General features: G+C 34.9%; 1 protein-coding gene across 7 annotated transcripts in view; it reads left to right on the top strand.

Annotated features, from left to right (window-relative positions):
- ZNF451 (zinc finger protein 451) overlaps window positions 1-18858 on the top strand; it is a 114224-nt gene that overhangs the window by 67974 nt on the left and 27392 nt on the right. For all 7 annotated transcript variants that reach the window (XM_064360944.1, XM_064360943.1, XM_064360942.1 and 4 more), the window contains 5 exons: window positions 3008-3119; window positions 7823-7973; window positions 9469-9595; window positions 16838-16991; window positions 17482-17629. In XM_064360944.1, coding sequence (XP_064217014.1) covers window positions 3008-3119; window positions 7823-7973; window positions 9469-9595; window positions 16838-16991; window positions 17482-17629 — 692 coding nt within the window. The remainder of the gene's footprint in view (window positions 1-3007; window positions 3120-7822; window positions 7974-9468; window positions 9596-16837; window positions 16992-17481; window positions 17630-18858) is intronic.

Below are 18858 nucleotides of genomic sequence, written 5' to 3'. Positions count from 1 at the left end.
TAAGCCCAGAATCTTGTATAGTCATTATGACAACTAAGTTTTTTCTCAAGGGTAGCTGCAGCCTCCACTGATGTAATACTTTACATTGAAAATATTTTTTTTTGAAATTTTAAATTTTTTGTTTAACCAGTTGTAAAGAATAAATTTGTCTAGATTTTATTCTTTAAGGAAAAAGATGACTTGCTGTCTAGCCATAATTTAGCTTTTCTTACTTGATTCCCTTTATGGATTACTTATTTTTTTAAACTGGGTGACAAAAAACAACAAAAAAAGCCACCCAGAAAGAAAGATAATGAAACTGAAATAGAAATAATTTTTGAAGAATTCCAGTGAATGATAATTCTGGCTAAAAATAGATACCATAGAAAATGTTTTTCAACTGTTGTAGGCCTTTGTGAATTGTTGGTGTCTTCATTATTACAGTAAGTTATCTTTTGTGATAGAGAGGTTTCAAGGAAAGAAAGGAAAATCTTCACTGGAGGCCAGGCGTGGTGTCTTACGCCTGTAATCCCAGCACTTTGGGAGGACGAGGTAGACAAGATCACCTGAGGTCAGGAGTTGGAGACCAGCTTGGCCAGTGTGGTGAAACACCATCTCTACTAAAAATTAAAAAAATTAGCCAGGCATGGTAGCACATGCCTGCAGTCCCAAATACTTAGGAGGCTGAGGGAGGAGAATTGCTTGAGCCCAAGAGGCACAAGTTGCAGTGAGCCAAGATTGTGCTACTGCACTCCAGCCTGAGCGACAGAGTGAGACTCTGTCTCAGAAAGAAAGAACAAAAACAAAAACAAAATCTTCACTTGATACTTAACTTTCAGAGATCACATTCTGTGCCATTTGACTAGCTGCCAGCTTTGTGTATTGATATTCTACAAGTTAAGACGACTTGCAAGAAGGGCTGTAACCCTAAAGTTTTTGAAAGTTGCTTGTGATAGAGAAAAAGGGTGGCTAATTTTAGGATAATTTCAGTAAGTGTTTTTGGAGCATTAACTATGCATGTTCATAGAGTTCAAATTCTGTTGTAAGAAAGGCCAGAGAACTGGAAAAAAAAAAAAAAGGTTGGATTTTAATTATTGGAAATTGTTAAAATAAGTATGCTAGTAGTTGGTATGTAGTAATATTTAATCTCAATTATATTACTTTAATAGAAGGGTTTTATTATAATGGATTCTTATAAGGAACTTTGATAAACAGTCCAATTTAATACATAAGGTGTCTTAGGATATCAGGGGCTATTGCTATATTTGGATAGGCTAACTTTGATTTTATTATTATTTGTTTCTTAATGCATGTTATTCAGTATAGTGATCCTGTAGGATACACTTTGAAAAAGTATTTGGTGATTTATGAAGTTGGAATACTGCATACTCTATGTATGAAAAATACAGTTCACATTAGCACTTTAGGGCTTCAGTAGTCCTACATGAAAGTAACCTTTTAAATTTTGTTAAAACCAGTGTTTCAAGCTGGGCGCAGTGGCTCACGCCTGTAATCCAAGCACTTTGGGAAGCTGAGGTGGGCGGATCACCTGAGGTCAGGAGTTCGAGACCAGCCTGACCAATATGGTGAAACCCCATCTTTAAAAAATAAAATAAAATAAAACAAAAAAAAAACAAAAAAAACAGTGTTTCTATACTTACTTAATTTGATTATAGAGAATTTAAAAAATGTATGTAATGCATATTAATATTCATGAGTAGTATTCCATGACTATACTTTGAACAATGTTATGTAGATTTTCTTCGGATTAAAATATTGATCCATACCTTCCCCCCACTTATCCTTCCTGTAGAAAACCCTGTTACATTGCTAACTAGGCCATACATTATTATGGTTTATATCTTACAAATCCAGTGTTTCTGACTCTTATTTCTTTTGAAGTACATGTAAATCTTTTTGAGGGGCGGTATGATTATACTCATTAGCGCATGAATTCAAGAATCAGACTGCCTCCGAGTTTGAATTCTGACATTGTTATATATCCTTGGGAAATTTATTTGACCTCAGGTTTTTCATCATAAAATGGGAACAATAATACCTAAAATATTTTTTAAACTGTCTTACACATGGTTAGTGGCCAGGAAGTATTAATTTTAATATACATTATGATTAGAGAATATACAGATAGTTTTATGGATAACATACTAGAAAGATTTAGGCTTTTAGCGATACAGAGCATCTATTCAGCATTGTCATTGGCCTGCTGCCTGCTATAAATAAAGATTTATTGGAACACTGCTACACTTACTTGTTTATATGTTGTCTGTGGCTGCTCTCTTGCTACAATGGCAGAGTTGAGTAGAGGCAGTAAAGACTCTCTGGCCTGCAAATACATGATAAAATATTAACTAGCTCTTTGTGGAAAAGTTCGCCAACCCTTAGTCTAGATGGCAACAAATACTTTATACTGGCACATATTAGGTGCTAATGAGTTATGTTATTAGTATTACTCAGTGAACAAATATTTATTAGGCTCCTTCTGTATGTTTCAGATTCAATATGGAAAATTTGAAAAAATAAAAGTTGAAAAACGAAAATAATCTCTTACATGGAAATTACCAGAGGGAGCCTTAATAACTTTTAAATCATCTGTTTTCAGGCTTTTTTTCCATAGTTGCATATGGATTGAAATTATTCTTGTTTATATTTTGCTTCATTTGTTTAATACAATTTGATGACCTGCTTGATTTGAAAAGTATATCCCACACCTTTGAAAAATTTTAGTTAATGTTTTTAATGACTTCCATCAAATGTATATACCATAATTTACTTAAACAATATCCTATTGTTAGGGATTTAGGTTGCAGTGAATTTTGTGCAGTAACATTGGTATACACATCTTAGAGCATGCATTTTTATTTTGATATGTTTCTTTGGCATAAATTTCTTGATGTGGAGTTCTGGGGATAAAGAGTTGTCAGTATTTTTGATCACTGATGTGTAAAAAAATTCTTTTCTCGAGGAAAACAGTAGTAATTTTAATTGAGTTTCTTCTTAATGTCTTCAGGAAAAAATTGATTTTCAGCATGCTCATGGGTTACAAGAATTGGAATTTATTCGAGGACATTCTGATACAGAAGCAGCAAGACTGTGTGTGGACCAGTGGCTAAAAATGCCAGGTATTCTTTAAAACTTACACTAAGGTTACCTAGCTTCCCCAAAGCCTTAAGGCAGAAAGTACGTCTGTTTTATTCTGTTGCTAATAAGCATATAAGATACTGAGATTTTGTTTTAGTGATACTAATATCACCTCATAATGGCCTAGTTTATAATGGCCTACTTTGCCCACTGTCTTTCTTCTTTGGCACAAATATATTTGAGTTATAAGCAATAGAGGTCATACCTGAGCTCATTAGAATTACTCATATATTCATTTATATATTTAATAGTTACTGCTTGAAGTAGTACATATGTCCATGGGAGGGTATATAACAGATTATTTGAGGTCAGAAAAAGCTTCTCTAAGGAAATGGTATTTAAAGTGAGATCTAGAAGATTAATGTTTACTTATTTATTCATCAGCACAGGCTATCTGGATATTTAATAAGGAAGCATCCTCATAGGAGACTCCGTCAAAGCATTGGATAGCTTCTTCATTACTAACTCTTGCAGACCTGAGATTCCTTGAAGAGTTACTGTGGAACATTACTTCCTCCATCAGATAATTTGGTGGAATTTTCAAGAGCCAATAGGAGAGTCCCGCCATGACAACTTTTCTATCTTGTCTTGAAGAATATCTACTGAGCCTTTAAAGGGTTAGGATATCTACAGACACCTTAGCTGTGGATTTAATCCAACATAGTTTACTTGCAAAAAGTCATCAGAAATATCTTTGCATGCAATGCTTAACTTTGTTGAACCTAGGTATCTTGGATTCCAAAGTTACTTTTCAAGGGCTTTCCTTTGAATAGAATCAAATTGCCACTTATAAAATAATTCTAATAATGTATATTTATTGATATTTAGCAGTTCATTCCATTTGATACCTGACACAATGGCTGCCCCCTGAAACTATATTTTCTCCTTATCAGCCTGCTTGTGCTTCTCACATTCCCATCCTGCCCTCTAAAACCTCTTTTTGTTTTCTTCTTACTTGCCTGTGGGATTCATACATGGCCAACAAATAATACAGTATTAGGGATTGCTGAGTTAATATGGTTATGGTATATCATGTCCAGTTATGTGACAAGCCTGTCTAGATTTATTCCATATAAGTTTGGTTGCTCAGCCATCTGTGATCTCAGTACTTTATTCATTTCACTAATACAGTATTTATTATGTTGGATTGATCTGTTTATATGTCCATCTCTTCCCCCAGGCTATATACTTCTTGGAGACAGAGACCAAATCTTACTAATCCTTTTTTAGTGTCAATTCCTTAAAAGAATGCTCAGCATAGAGATGCTCAATAAATGTTGGTTGGATTTTGATAGATGTGCTATAAATATTTACATAATGAACACAGAAGGGAAGCCTAGAACTTGGATTCCAAATCTGACTGTTACTAAGTTAAACAAAAAAATTATACAGCATTCCAGACCTACTTTGGTAAAAGATTCATAGAAAATATGGTAGATGGTTTTACCTCTTGGGGTGTTTATTGAAAGCTTATAGTTTTTAAAAATCCCTCTTCATTGGCTGGGCACGGTGGCACAAGCCTATAATCCCAGCACTTTGGGAGGCTGATGCAGGTGGATCACAAGGTCAGGAGTTCGAGACTACCCTGGCCAACATAGTGGCCTAAAATAACAAAAATTAGCCAGCCGTGGTGGCGGGCGCCTGTAGTCCCAGCTACTCAGGAGGCTCAGGCACAAGAATCCCTCTTCATGTACATTCCGTTCTCAGTGGAAGAAGTTAATGACTAGCTCAGTGCTGTCATCTTTACTGCAACAGAATATTCTGGGACCTTTAAACAGATACCTAGATGCTTACACCTCATCATCTCCAGAGATTCTTCTAGGGCATCTGTACTTTTGGGAAAGATCCTAGGTGAATAGGAAAATGGGCTAGAACTAGAAGACTTTATCATCTCTAAGATCTCTTCTAAAAATTATCTCATGAGTCTGACACTTTCAAGTCCTGTATAGAATGGTAGTTGGACCAGTAATATGCCCCTTCAAGGTTAATATCTGGCCTCTAGATTGTCAGAATATTGTAATGCATTATATTGAATTGAGCATCTGTTTATGTATTTCCCTTAGCAGGGCAAGTGGAAACAAATGAATTATTTAGCTGTGTCTTTATGGTACTTTCAAGATTAGTGTTTTCTCTACCTTTCAGTCCTGGCTTTTTGATGGCTGATAAGCTTAAGCCTATAGTTAAGATCTGTAGATACACTCTTTTTTGTGTGATAGGTTCAGTTTTTTGCTTGGTCTCTGAGGCAATGTGAAAATAAAGTATGGAATCTATTGCTTGAACAGCTGCTGTAGTATTGGGCTATATTTGGTATGGTGCTTTTCTATAAATGGGCTTTGGAGAGTGCTGAGATCCTTGAAGAGAGTATAGCTAGGGAAAAGAAAGAGGAATCACTGTTTTCTTTAATTATAGAGAGTGAGATTCTACTTCTCAGTAGCATTAAAGGACTTAGTCTATTTCAAAATACAATACTAAGCTTTTATAATTCAGTTTTTAAATTAGAAGTATTTAAGTACTTAATGTATAATTATTCCATTCTTTATGGATCTTTAGAGTTGGGCCAGTTTGCATAAATTTGAATACTTAGTATTATAATTTTAAAGCAATGTTATCTGTACTATTTGAGAAAAAGGCTGGCTGGGCGCAGTGGCTCATACCTGCAACCCCAGCACTTTTGGAGGCTGAGGCGAGGGGATCACAAGGGCAGGAGTTCAAGACCAGTCTAGACAACATAGTAAAACCCTGTTTATACTAAAAATACAAAAATTAGCCAGGCATTGTAGTGGGCACCTATAGTCTTGTCTATTCGGGAGGCTGAGGCAGGCGAATCACTTGAACCCAGGAGCCGGAGGTGTCAGTGAGCCGAGATTGTGCCACTGCACTCCAGCCTAGGCAACAGAGTGAGACTCCGTCTCAAAAAAAAAAGGAAAAAAGCTATTTAAGTTTCCATATTTTTGCCTTTCCAGTAGGGGAAGCCTACTCCCCCCGGCCAGGAATTGTTTTTTCCAACTTTATTTTTATCCAGAGCCACTATTTATAGCTGAATAAAGGTCCTAATAGGGAACATCTGGAATGTGGACAGACAATTATAAAAGTTGTCATAATTCTGACTGCATTAAGTATATTAAAGATAAAAATGTATATTGTCTTGTTAAAACTAAAATATGATTAATTCCATGCTGTCCATTATTTGTTGTCAGAACATATTTATAAACTTTTTGACAGTTTGATAGAGGTATTCCCCAATAAAGACTAAAAGAGGGAAAAGCAGTTAAAACCTTAATCATATATAACCATTTTGGGATTTAAAAGTCATATTGTCCTAAAGGAATAATTCTATTTAAATGCTTAGGGGCTTTGTAGAAAATTCAATAAAGATAAATATTTAGTTTTTATTGTAGGAAACATTCAAAGCATTTGAGTGAAATAGTCCACAAGAGATAGTAATAAGAGAGAGAGTAATAATACTGTCTGTGAATCAGAATATTTGTGGTTGTTTTGCAATTGTTTTTTATACAACTCCTTAAATTTTTCATCATATATCGTGTGTTGGGACTTTCCTTGAGAGCATTTGGCTGGGGGATTCATCTACAAGTTGTGTGACTTTAAGATAAAAATTATAAAGAAAGAAAAGAATGAAAAATGGACCAGGATGGTGGGGGATTAATTAGGAGAAGAAAATGGTGGACAAATTATTTCCTAATTGGCTTTTTAAAGGGATAAAGAGAAGAGACAAAATAGATTAACTAGAAAAGGGAGAGATATCAACAGTAAGTAAATCTCTGCTTTGTGTTCTATAAATTTGTTATTCCTCACATGTGTATTACTTAATGTCTAGATTGGAGCTGTTTGATCAGTGGTTTGATTCCTCAGAAAATAACACACTTTGCCTGGTGTGGTGGCTCACGCCTGTAATCCCAGCAGTTTGGGAGGCTGAGGCAGGCGGATCACCTGAGGTCAGGAGTTCGAGAGCAGCCTGACCAACATGGTGAAACTCCGTCTCTTAAAAATAAATAAATAAAAAAGAAAATAACATACTTATCCTCCTTGCCTCCCTGCTTTCTTCACTCCATCTTCTCTACCCTAGTTACATTGTTTAATATAATTTTCATAGAGCTCAGGCCCTCTATAATATAGCTAAATTTATAACACAGTTAAAATAGTTAAAAGAGAAAATAATAATTAGAGGAAAAGATCTGACTGGGCACGGTGGCATGTGCCTATAAGTCCCACCTGCTCAAAAGTAAGGGAGTAGGGTCTTAACTTTCTAATGCATTTGGTCTTTAACATTTCTTAGCTGTTGAGCTTAAAGAAAAGGATTTTTTTTTTCCCTCTAGAGAGTGCTACTTGGAGCTGGGCATGGTGGTATGCTTCTGTAGTTTGAGCAACAGCAGGAGGATTGATTGAGCCTGGGAAATATAGCAAGATGCCCATCTTAAAAAAAAAAAAAAAAAAAAAGAGAGAGAGAGAATGCTACTTGGAAACATTAAGGGCTTTCTCTTTGGTCACAGCTTATTTATTTTTAGGTTATTATAGCTTTTATAAGAGAGATTGTAAACAATTATAATTAGGATTATCCAGTTGATGCTATATTATAATTTTCTTTGTCTTGTCCAAATTTTGATCACTAGCCCAAAGGACAAGTATCTGAAATAATAACCTAAGAACTTATATTCTGATGATGCAGGACTCAAAACAGGCACAATTAATTCTGGAACAAAAAGTTCATTCCGAAGAGGAGGCCAAATGCGGGTGTCTGGGAAACCAATTTTATGTCCTATAATGCACTGTAACAAGGAGTTTGACAATGGGCACCTTCTCTTAGGACATTTGAAAAGGTAAGTAGGATATTCAGAATAGTGGATGCTGAGTATCTCGTGAGCTACAAAGTGATTTTGTGAAATGAAAGTGTATATGCTTTTGCCATTGTGATCATAGCTTTATATTCCAAACTCAAATTATTTTGTACCATTATAATTTTTTCATCATTGGTAAAGTCAGATTATTCTAGTGATATGCTTTCTTTATGAGTATAGGTTTTAAATATTATTTTTTCCCTGATATGGCTCATAAAGTTCTAAACAGACTTTTTACATCAAAATTCAGATAGGTTAGTTTTAGAGAAATCCAGCCTGTAAATGTACATTTCAAGAGTCAGGAAACACTTAGAGATATTTGGTCTAGCCCAAAGAAAGCTAATATCGCATTACAAAATAAATGTTAAAAGCAAACTGATATAAGCAAAATTGATAATAAATATCTATTTATTGAAACCCATTTTATCAGTTTATTGTGTTTTGGTCTTTGGGTTTTTCTTGTTTTTTTTTTTTGAGACAGGGTCTTGCTCTGTCACCCAGGCTGGAATGCAGTGGTGGCAATCTCAGTTCACTACAACTTCCACTTTCCAGGCTCAAGGGATCCTCCCACCTGAGCCTCCTGAGTAACTGGGACTGCAGGTGTGCGCCACCATGCCCTGCTAATTTTTGCAAAGCCATGTCTCTGCAATCTGCCCACCTCGGCCTTCCACAGTGATGGGGTTACAGGCGTGAGCCACCACTCCCAACCAGTTTACTGAGTTTTTGAATAGTGGAGCTTGAGAATGTAGGTATCAAGGGAATGTTGTATTAAACATTCGAATCCCCATAGCCTCCCTTTCTAATAGTTGAAGGATGGGAAATTGAGAGTTTGGGGATCTAAGCTGTTGTCTTTTACATATGTCTCACCCTAGGTATGTCTTACCTTATCAAGAAAGCTTCTAGAGGGAGTTGAAGCATTCTGTAGAAAATTAAGTAAAGTCAAACCTAGATCTGGGATAGGGGAAGTAACAGAACACGATAGCATACTGTATTTTGACTAAAGTGCTCCAGGTACTTTATAATCAGATTTATTAAATGGTAAAAATGAACACTAAAAGGATTAAAAGCCATTATGGGAAACAAGTGTACTAGAAATCTTAGCATGAGATTATTATTGCAGTGATTCATTTAAAGTTAGTTGTGAGTCTTACGGTAACCAAGGCAAGAAGTAAAAGACTCTGGACTTAAAATTTTCAAATGAGAAGTTTACCAGTTTGGTAAGAAATGCCTAAATATATGTTACTGGATATTTAGTACATATGAAATCTTGTGCTAACTGTTGGTCACTATCTGAGGGAATTGCTGAGCATATGGAAACTACTTGATATTTATTGAATATGAAGAACATTACTTAATATCAGTAGAAAAGTGCAAAGTTCTGAGTGTGTGTGTATGTGTTTAGCTTCACAAACGAAATAACATAGTTGTTTCCCTAGAATGTAGATTTATCTAATGTTACCTCTCTTTTGCTGAGTAGGTTTGATCATTCTCCATGTGATCCAACAATTTCACTACATGGACCTTTCATCAGCTCCTTTGCTTGTGTAGTATGTTATAAAAAATTTGTTACTCAGCAGCAATATAGAGATCACCTTTTTGGTAAGGTAAGAGCATGTCCTAAATTGAGTATTATTTTTCTAGATAGCCATGGAGTTGAGTGTAGGTTTTTACATGCTGCTCTTAAGCTTGCAATTACCAGTGATATACATAAGTATCAAAACTGTGATTGTCGATTGAAAATAAAATGATTTGGACCACTTAGTTATTATAGGCAGGTAAACTTGATACCTTAAAGTCAGCAGTCCTAGAGATTATCATCAAAGCCCTTCCTTTCATGGAATTGCTCTATGAAATTAAATTACTTCGTTTAAAGATACTCTGAGTTCGTTACTTGATGAGAACCAGAACCCTGTTCTTAAGTTCATTATCTTTCACTGCTCGTTGAAATGTTGGAGTCATACAGTAAATGACAAGTTCTTTATTAATGCTAGTTTTAAGGAGTGTAACTAGTATTTTAAAAGCTGTGTTATATAATTCAAGTTAAGTTTTAAATCTTAAGGGGCATGAGTTGATTTATGGATATGCAAATCCATGTAATACAGAACACTAATACGTTTTTACCATATTTGATAGCAGATATCTTTAATGACTTACTAATATTGCAGAAGTAATGTATGTTCATTGTGGAAAATTTTTAAAATATTAACAAAAAGACAAGAAATTACCCTTAATCTCACAGAGATAAGCACTGTTAACATTTTGATATATGTGTTTTTAGTATTTCTCCATATATAGATAAATGCTTTTGCTTAAGATAAGGTTTTTAAATTGTTTTGTGATTTAAAGCAGTGTGTTGCAAACATAAAAGCTTAAATATTTGTTGAATCAATGCATACACGTCCACATTTTAAATCAGTGAATAGTTTTCTTCTGTATGAATATAGTATTTATTTAATCAATTTAATAAATTTTCCATTGACTGTATTGTTTGCTATTATTAATAATATCATATTAAATATTCTGATAACTAAAAACCTTTAAGAATATCCATATTTGGATAGTTGAGTAAATATCAAATTGGATTTACTGAGTAAATACTAGATTTTGAAATAGTAAAACATTTATTTCAGATGTCAGTGGGTTTTTTTTTAAACAAAAAACATGTTTTCAGAATTCGCTTCTATGTAGAGCTATACCTGGAAAGTAATGTGGGGAAAAGCTTGGATTCTGTGTAGGTTCACAGTAGAGAATTAAAGCTTTCATTCTAAGTATATCTAATTGAATTCTGCAGCCCTCCCCTTCTCTGTACTGGCACTAGAGAACATTCCCAGAACAGATGTGCATCTTGAAGCAGATTTTATTTTACACTCACTCATTAGTTTTTGAGAGCCCGCATCTTGTTCAACATTGACTAGGCACTGTAGTACAGAAGAACTATAGTTCTTAAACACAAGGAGCTTGTGCTGTATAATAAACAAGCCTTAGTGGTACAATGTAAGTGAAATAGGAGTTCAGAGAAAGGGAGAGAAGTATCAGAGAATTTGGCAAAGCTTTATGGAACAGAAGAGATTCTCCAGGATTGGATTTGGATAGATGGAAAATAAAAATGATAGAATTCTAGGTAAGATTGCAGAGCCTAAACAGAATAGTGACTGCAGGAATAGATAGTGTACAAAAAAGAGTTAACATAGCAGGCCTGAGTCTACTATTTTTACAAAGTCTTGCTTGCAATGTTGGTTCTTGGCTGGTGTATGAAAACTTGGATTTTGGGAGAGTTTTCTTTCATTCTCTTGATACGAGTCACCTACTGTGCAAACAGTAATACTGTACAGTGTGGTTTATGCCCAACACCTGCTTTCCTTATGGGAGTCTGGAATTTTGGTACATGCTAGGCAGAGATTTCCTATATGACCAGACGCCAGTAAACACTCTGGACTCCGAATCTCTAATAAGCTTCCCTAGTAGTCAGTAGTTCACATGTGTTGTCACAACTCATTGCTAGAGGAATTAAATGTGTCCTTTATGACTCCTTTGGGAAGGTTTCTTGAAACCTTGTACCTGGTTTCTTCTGTACTTTTGCCCTTTGCGCTTTTTCCCCCTATTGATTTTACTTTGTATCCTTTCACTGTAATAAATCATAGCTATGAGTACAACTATATGCTGTGTCTAGTGAGTCCTCCTAACAAACCATTGAACCTTAGGATAGTCTTGGGGATTCCTAACAAAAATAAATAGTAACATGATCATAAAGGCACAAGATTTTAAACGATATTGGCAAGAAGGAACTGTTACAGAACAGTGACATGATAAAAATACCACATTATTCTTTTAGAGCTAGAAGGACTTTCAGTTTTAGAACCCAGTTCCTCCCCTATTTTTAGAGACATTGAAGAAACTGAGTGGCATTAAAATGACAGTATTGTTCAGAATGGATTGAGAGATGTGGACAAAGAGACCAGTTTAGATGACTTTTGCAGTAATTTAGCTCTGAGAGAATTGTTTGACTTAGGTAATGGCATTCAGAATGAAGACCTTAAAGTGAAGCCAAAAGACATATTGAAGAAAGAAATGGTAGGGTTATCTATTTTCATGACAAACGGAAGATTTGGGGAAAGAAGGAAAAAAGGGTGAAAGAGAACTGCATTCCATATTTTAGTGTTTGCAGTAGGTTACTGATGTTCTGCGTTTTTCAGAACTAGAGTTCTTTCAGGACACGTTTCCCTATTCCATGTACTGAGTGTTTTCTCTGCTATAATGAGTATATGTCTTTTTTCTTTAGTAAATTTGAGAAGGTAGTTTAACTTTAACATTAATTATTTTACTAATTTGTTTCCCCAAATTTCATTAATTTGTTTTTTTTCTTTTTTCTCAGAGCCACACATTCCATGCTGTTTTGTACTCCTTTTTGCCTTCTCTCTAGGAAGTAGATTTATGACCTTCAGCCTTCTGAAAAGCAGTGTGGTAACATAGAAAGAGCAAAGGCTTTGGTGTCAGGCAGAACTGGATTCCACTGTTACTTTTATTAGCTTCATATTCTTAACAAGTTACTGAATCTGTGAGTTTAGTTTCTTCATCCCCAAAATGGTATCCTTATACTTAATGTATGAGGTTATTAAGGGAAAATGTAATACTCTATAAAGCACTTCAGGCCTGACCTGTAATCCTCAATGATTGCTTATTCCTTGGCATTTGTGTCATCACCAGGACTCTAAAGGAAACTAGTATGCATTGGGGGTTGTAATTGCCTCTTTTAAATCAACCAGAAGAGGTCACTAGAAGATTGTATAAGCCTTGCTGTTTTTATAGGTATGAATTCTGTTTTGTAAAATGACAGTCTCCAATGAAAGAAAGTCAAATTATTCACAATTTGCATTGTTTTCCTTGCTTCCTTCCCGTTTTTCTTTGATCTTCAATTTCTTCCCTCTAGACTAGGCCTTCTCAAGCTTTAATGTACACACAAATCACTTTGGAATTTTGTTAAAATGCAGATTCTGACCCAGGATGTCCCAGGTGAAGCCTTAGATTCATATTTCTAACAAGCTTTTAGGTGATGCCATTGCTGTAATTCATTGAATTATACTTTAAGTAGTAAGTTTCTAATGGCTTTTGACACGAAAGCCGTTAAATGGCTATTATATCACCAGACAGCATCCTGCTTTTCTCACTCTTTTGTGATGGCAGTAGTAGATATATTACTGTAAGCTCCTTTGTTACCTCAATGTCATTTGTGAGTTGCCACTCATTATTCTGTTTCTAGGGCTACTGTATCATATAAGGTGACTTTTCTCCTTTGGTAACCCATCTTCCCCATCCCTACATACCCACTAAACTACTTTGTATCTCCGTGGATTTATCTATTCTGGATTTTTTATAGAAAAGGAATCAAACAATATGCAACCTTTGTGACTAGATTCTTTCACTTGCCATAATGTATTTGAAGGCTTATTCATATCGTAGCATGAATCAGTTCTTCATTTTTTATTGCCAAATAATATTTCATTGTATGGATATATGCCTCATTTTAGTGAACCGTTCATTAGTTGATGGACATTTGGGTTGTTTCTGCCTTTTGGCTACTATGAACAATGCTTCTATAAACAAACTTCCAAGTCTTTGTGTAAACATACGTTTTAACTCCTCTAACGAGTTAAATTGCTAGGTCCTATGGCACCTTTTTAATTTTTTTTGAAGAACTGCCAAACTGCTGTGTAATGCACAGCACCATTTTACTTTCCCGCCAGCAGTGTTTGTGGGTTTCAGTTTCTCCACATCTTATCCACACTTACTCATGTCTTCTAAAACTTAGCCATTCTAGTGGATATGAAATGGTATTTTTGGTTTTACTTTTTTTGTTGTTTTTTGAGAGGGATTCTTGTTCTGTTGCCCAGGCAGTGGCAGTCTTGGCTCACTGCAACCTCGGCCTCCCGGGTTCAAATGATTCTGCTGCCTCAGCCTCCCAAGTAGCTGGGATTACAGGCACCTGCCTAATTTTTTGTATTTTTAGTAGAGGCGGGGTTTCACCATGTTGGCCAGGCTTGTTTTGATGATCTGCCTGTCTTGGCCTCCCAAACTTCTGGGATTACAGGCATGAGCCACCGTGCCTGGCCCTACTTTTTTTATAGTACAAATTTGTATGGAGTCTTTTAATGTAACCAGAAATATGGTAAAAAGGAATTGAGCACTTTATCACATATCTTATTTTCCATTTTTTCTCCCAATTTGTAGAACATATTTGCAGGTATGCCATATATGTACAAATTTTTTTTTTTTTTAAGAGAGAGAGAAATGGGGTCCTGCTATGTTGCCCAGGCTGGTGTCAAATTCCTGGGCTCAAGCAGTCTGCCCACCTCAGCCTACCAAAGTGCTGAGATTAGAGGTGTGAGCCACTGCTTCTGGCCAAGAATACAATATTTTTGTAATAGGTACAGTCTAATAAAATTTTATATAGAATTCACATTTTGGTTCTGTTGAGCAAATCATTTAAACAACTTTATGTGAGTTCATTTATAACTCACAATTAAACCAAAAATGGTTTTCTGAGTTTAGGGTTCTTCGAGTAGGAGAAATATGTATAAATTGGTGGTTAGTAAATGCCTTTATTGCTCTCATCATTTAGAATCTTCAAATTGGAATGAAAATGTCCTCCTTGGTGTTATTTTTCTGTGTGGCACTCATCAAATTAAAACAGGAGGGGAGTATGGTGGGGAGGGAGTAGTGAAACCAGCATAGAATTCATAACCAAGTTTGTAAAGCTGGGTTTAAATGGAAGTTTGTCATTTCTAGGGAGGAGTACAACTTGGTAGGAGGGGTAAGTTGGTTGACTTATCAGAATTTTAATTTTCTTATTTCTAAATAATGAAGATGGTACCTCATGGGGTTATTACGAGGATTAAGTAGGTAAACATATTACCTACTTAATGTAGGTTCCTGACATTAGTGTGGTTCCTGACATGTGCTCAGTGTGGTCCTTAGTGTGGTTCCTGACATGTGCTCAGTATAAATACAAGTTTTTTATCTCTCTTCTGGTTGCATCTTATAAGCACTACACAAACTGTTCTGATGTTTCTAGTGAATGATAGTAAATATAAGGCACAATACAGTTTTTAAGGCTATTACTATAAAGATTAACAAGAATTGAAATTATATTTATATACACACACAAATATACATACACTTTTAAAATTTCCTATTTTAACATAGAGGAGGCTCTTAACCAGGTTTAGAAACTTAGATGCTAGAATAGACATACCTATTTGACTATGTCAAATTTAAAAAGTGACCATAGGCCAAGTAATGGCTTACGCCTGTAATCTCAGCACTTTGGGAGGCCAGGGCAAGAGGATTGCTAGAATTCAGGAGTTAGATATCAGCCTGGGCAATGTGGAAAGACCTTGCCTTTACAAAAAATAAAAAGAAATTAGCTGGATATATTGGTGCATGCCTGTGGTCCCAGCTACTTGGGAGGCTAGGATAGGAGGATTGCTTGAGCCCGGGATGTCAAGGGTGCAGTGAGCCATGATTGCATCACTGCACTCCAGCCTGGGTGACGAGTGAGCTCTTGTCTCAAAAATAAATAAATAAATAAGTAAATAAGAAAGACTATAAACAAAACAGATACTGGAAAAATATTTCCAAAATGGAAAATGAGGTAGAGAATTAATTTCAATAACTAAGGACTAATACAAATTGATCAGAAAGAGAGAAAACAAAACAACTGAAAGATAAAGCTAAAGAATATGAATAAAAAATTCACATAAGAACACATCTAGGTAGCTAACAAATGTATGAATAAATGCTCAAATTCACAGATAGGAAATGAAAATTAAAGTAGCAATGAAGGCCAAGTATGGTGGCTCCTGCTGTAATCCCAGGACTTTGGGAGGCCAAGGCAGGTGGATCAGTTAAACCCAGAAGTTCAAGACCAGCATGGGAAACATGGGGAAACGCCATCTCTACCAAAAATACAAAAACTAACCTGACAAAAATGGAAAAGATTTATAATATATATTATTGCCAGACTCATTGAGTACTAGGGGATATGTGAATTGGTAGAGCCTTTTTGAAAACCAGTCATACAATGTCTTTTAATATTCAGTATATACCCTTTAGCCCTATAGGGCCACTCTTGAAAATGAGAAAAAAGCACCTACCAGTAAGGATATGTATTCAAGGATGTTTACAAGATCCTTGTTTCTAATGGGGGAAAAACAATGAAACTAAAAATATAACTGGAAATAAATGTTGACTAAGTTGAATAGATCCACACCATGGCATAGTTTGCAACCATTAAGTATTAATTACAGATGTACCAGCTGATTTTTAGAGATTTCCTTTAGATACTATGGAATGAGAAAACTAATAGGCAGAAGAGTCTCTAAAATAATATTTGATAAAACAATGACATTTCCCTTGCTTATTTCTATGTATCTTTGTAGCTGACTAAGCATGGAGAAATTTTTGGAAGAATACATAATGCAGGGTAAAGTGAAGAAGGCAACACATTAGGAAAAGTATGTGTGGTGTGATCACATTTATGCATTTATATATTACATGTGAACGTGTATGTAAAAAATGAAAAATATATAGAAAGCAAATGTTCTTCTATATTTATTACCACAATAGATGGCCATAATTTGGTTTTGAGGAAAAAAACTAAAAATTTTACATTTGGGACTTCAGTGATAATAAAAGTTCCATAATTCACACTCAGAGAAGAACATCTTTCATGTTAAAAATTGATACAGGATATTGCAAATAAATGATAAATAGGGAATTTTGAAAGTTGGTTTTAAGAAATTGAGTATTGATTTTAGTTGTCCATAATACAGCTTTGTCTTATGTTTTAGGAAGCCACAGATGATGGACATAACAACAACCTTCTTCCTCAGATTATTCAGTGTTTTGCATGTCCAAATTGCTTCCTTCTTTTTAGCAGCAAGGATGAGTGTTTGAAGCATATGTCTGGAAAGAATCATTTCCATCAGAGTTTCAAACTGGGTGGTATGTTAATACTCTCATCTGCTGAAAATTATTAAACTACTTTAATCTTTGCTGATTTATCATACTTCTCAGATCATTCTTGAGATTACTTATCCTCATCTTAGTTTCAGAACTGTGAAAATAAAAGACTCTGAATTCTTATTTAAAAACAAAGATTCATAATATTTATTTGTACATATTAGTATGCTTACTAACTTTGAAGAGTGAAGAGAAACGTGGGAAGCAAATATTTATTCAGGATAATGTTTTCGTTATGATATTTTGGAAGTTTTCTGTTTCTTGGCATTTAAGACTCAAATTTTAATTTGAGTATGAGTAAGGCATTCTTTGTATTTAAGGCTGAAAAGTGGCTTCCCTTATATTTTTATTGACAAAGTAACTGTCTTTTACTTACTCCAACTAATGTTGAGAAGGGCTAAGGGGAGGAAGGTTGAGTTACTCTATACTCAAATAACTTTGCAAATTATGTTTTTTTTTTTTTGTCTTTCAGATAGCAAAGGAATTGCACAACCAATATCTTTTCCATCTTTTGCAAAGAAACTTTTGATCTCTCTGTGCAAAGATGTTCCATTTCAAGTAAAGTGTGTGGCCTGCCACCAGACACTGCGTTCCCACATGGAGCTCACTGCCCATTTCAGGTTTGTATAGGTCTCGGGCTGTAAAGGAATACTGGTGAGCTTTTCCCAGTGAGAAGATTCAGCAAATACATTTTCTATCCCATGTTTCTCTCCTTTTAAAACGAGAATATACAATTGCCAGGAAATTAACCAAATTTAGCATTTTGAGAGACATTAGAGATGTGGAAACATGGATATGTTGATACTGCTGTGAATGTAAAGCAAGCTAACAGTTCTGAGTTTTGTGTATGTTTTTCTGTGTGTTTCCTGTAAGTGTGAGTAGGAGAGGAAAGAGTTAAAGTAGAACCTTGACTTTAAGTCAATTGGAATGGAAACTATCATATACATGTGAAAGATTAAATCTCATTGAAAGGCCAAATTTATCAAGTAACCAAGAAAGATTCCAGTGTGATTTGTTATTGCCATGGTATCTGTGAGATTTATTTATATTTTTTAGTACATTGTTCCTTTTTATTGATAAAGTAGTATTGTGTGAATATAGCACAATTTGTTCATTCCCATTTTGATAGCTTTTATAATTTATAGCTTTTATGAATAAAGCTGCTTTGAATATTTTTTACAAGTCTTTTCATGGGCGTATGTTTCTATTTTTCTTGGATGGATACTGAAAAGTGGAATTGTTGGTTCAGAAGTAGATGTATATTTAACTTTATGAGAATCTACTAAATATCCAAAGTTGGTTGTACTAGTTTATATTCCTACAGGTAAGGTATGAAAGTTCTAGTTACTCGTCACCCTTGCTAACATTTGATATTGTCACTCTTTTTCGTTTTACCTATTCTTGTGTCTCAGTTTATTATATGCATTTTCTTGATGAACAATGATGTTGGGCACTTTTTCATGTGCTTATGGGCTGTTTATCTTTGTGAAATCTCTGTTCAAGTCTTTTGCCAATTTAAAAAATTAAATTGTTTGCCTTCTTAATAGTGAGTTGGGGTTCTTTGTATATTCTAGATATGAATCTTTTGTCAGATTCTAGAATATAGGAATTTCTAGAATGTACAGATATTTATGAGTATATTTTCCTAGCTCTGATTTTGCATATTCATATTTTTAATTATATCTTTTGATGAACAGAAGCTTTTCGTTGCAGTAAGTGTAATTTGTTGATTTTCTTCTTCTTCTTTTCTTGAAATGAAGTATTGCTTTGTCGCCCAGGCTGGAGTGCAGTGGTGCAATCTCAGCTCACTGCAACCTATGCCAACCGGGTCCTGGTTCAAGTGATTCTC

Source organism: Aotus nancymaae, unplaced genomic scaffold (genome assembly GCF_030222135.1).
Source record: "Aotus nancymaae isolate 86718 unplaced genomic scaffold, 86718_ANA_hifiasm-v0.15.2.pri h1tg000040l, whole genome shotgun sequence".
NCBI lineage: Eukaryota > Metazoa > Chordata > Mammalia > Primates > Aotidae > Aotus > Aotus nancymaae.
This window is presented reverse-complemented; position numbering and strand designations above follow the sequence as displayed.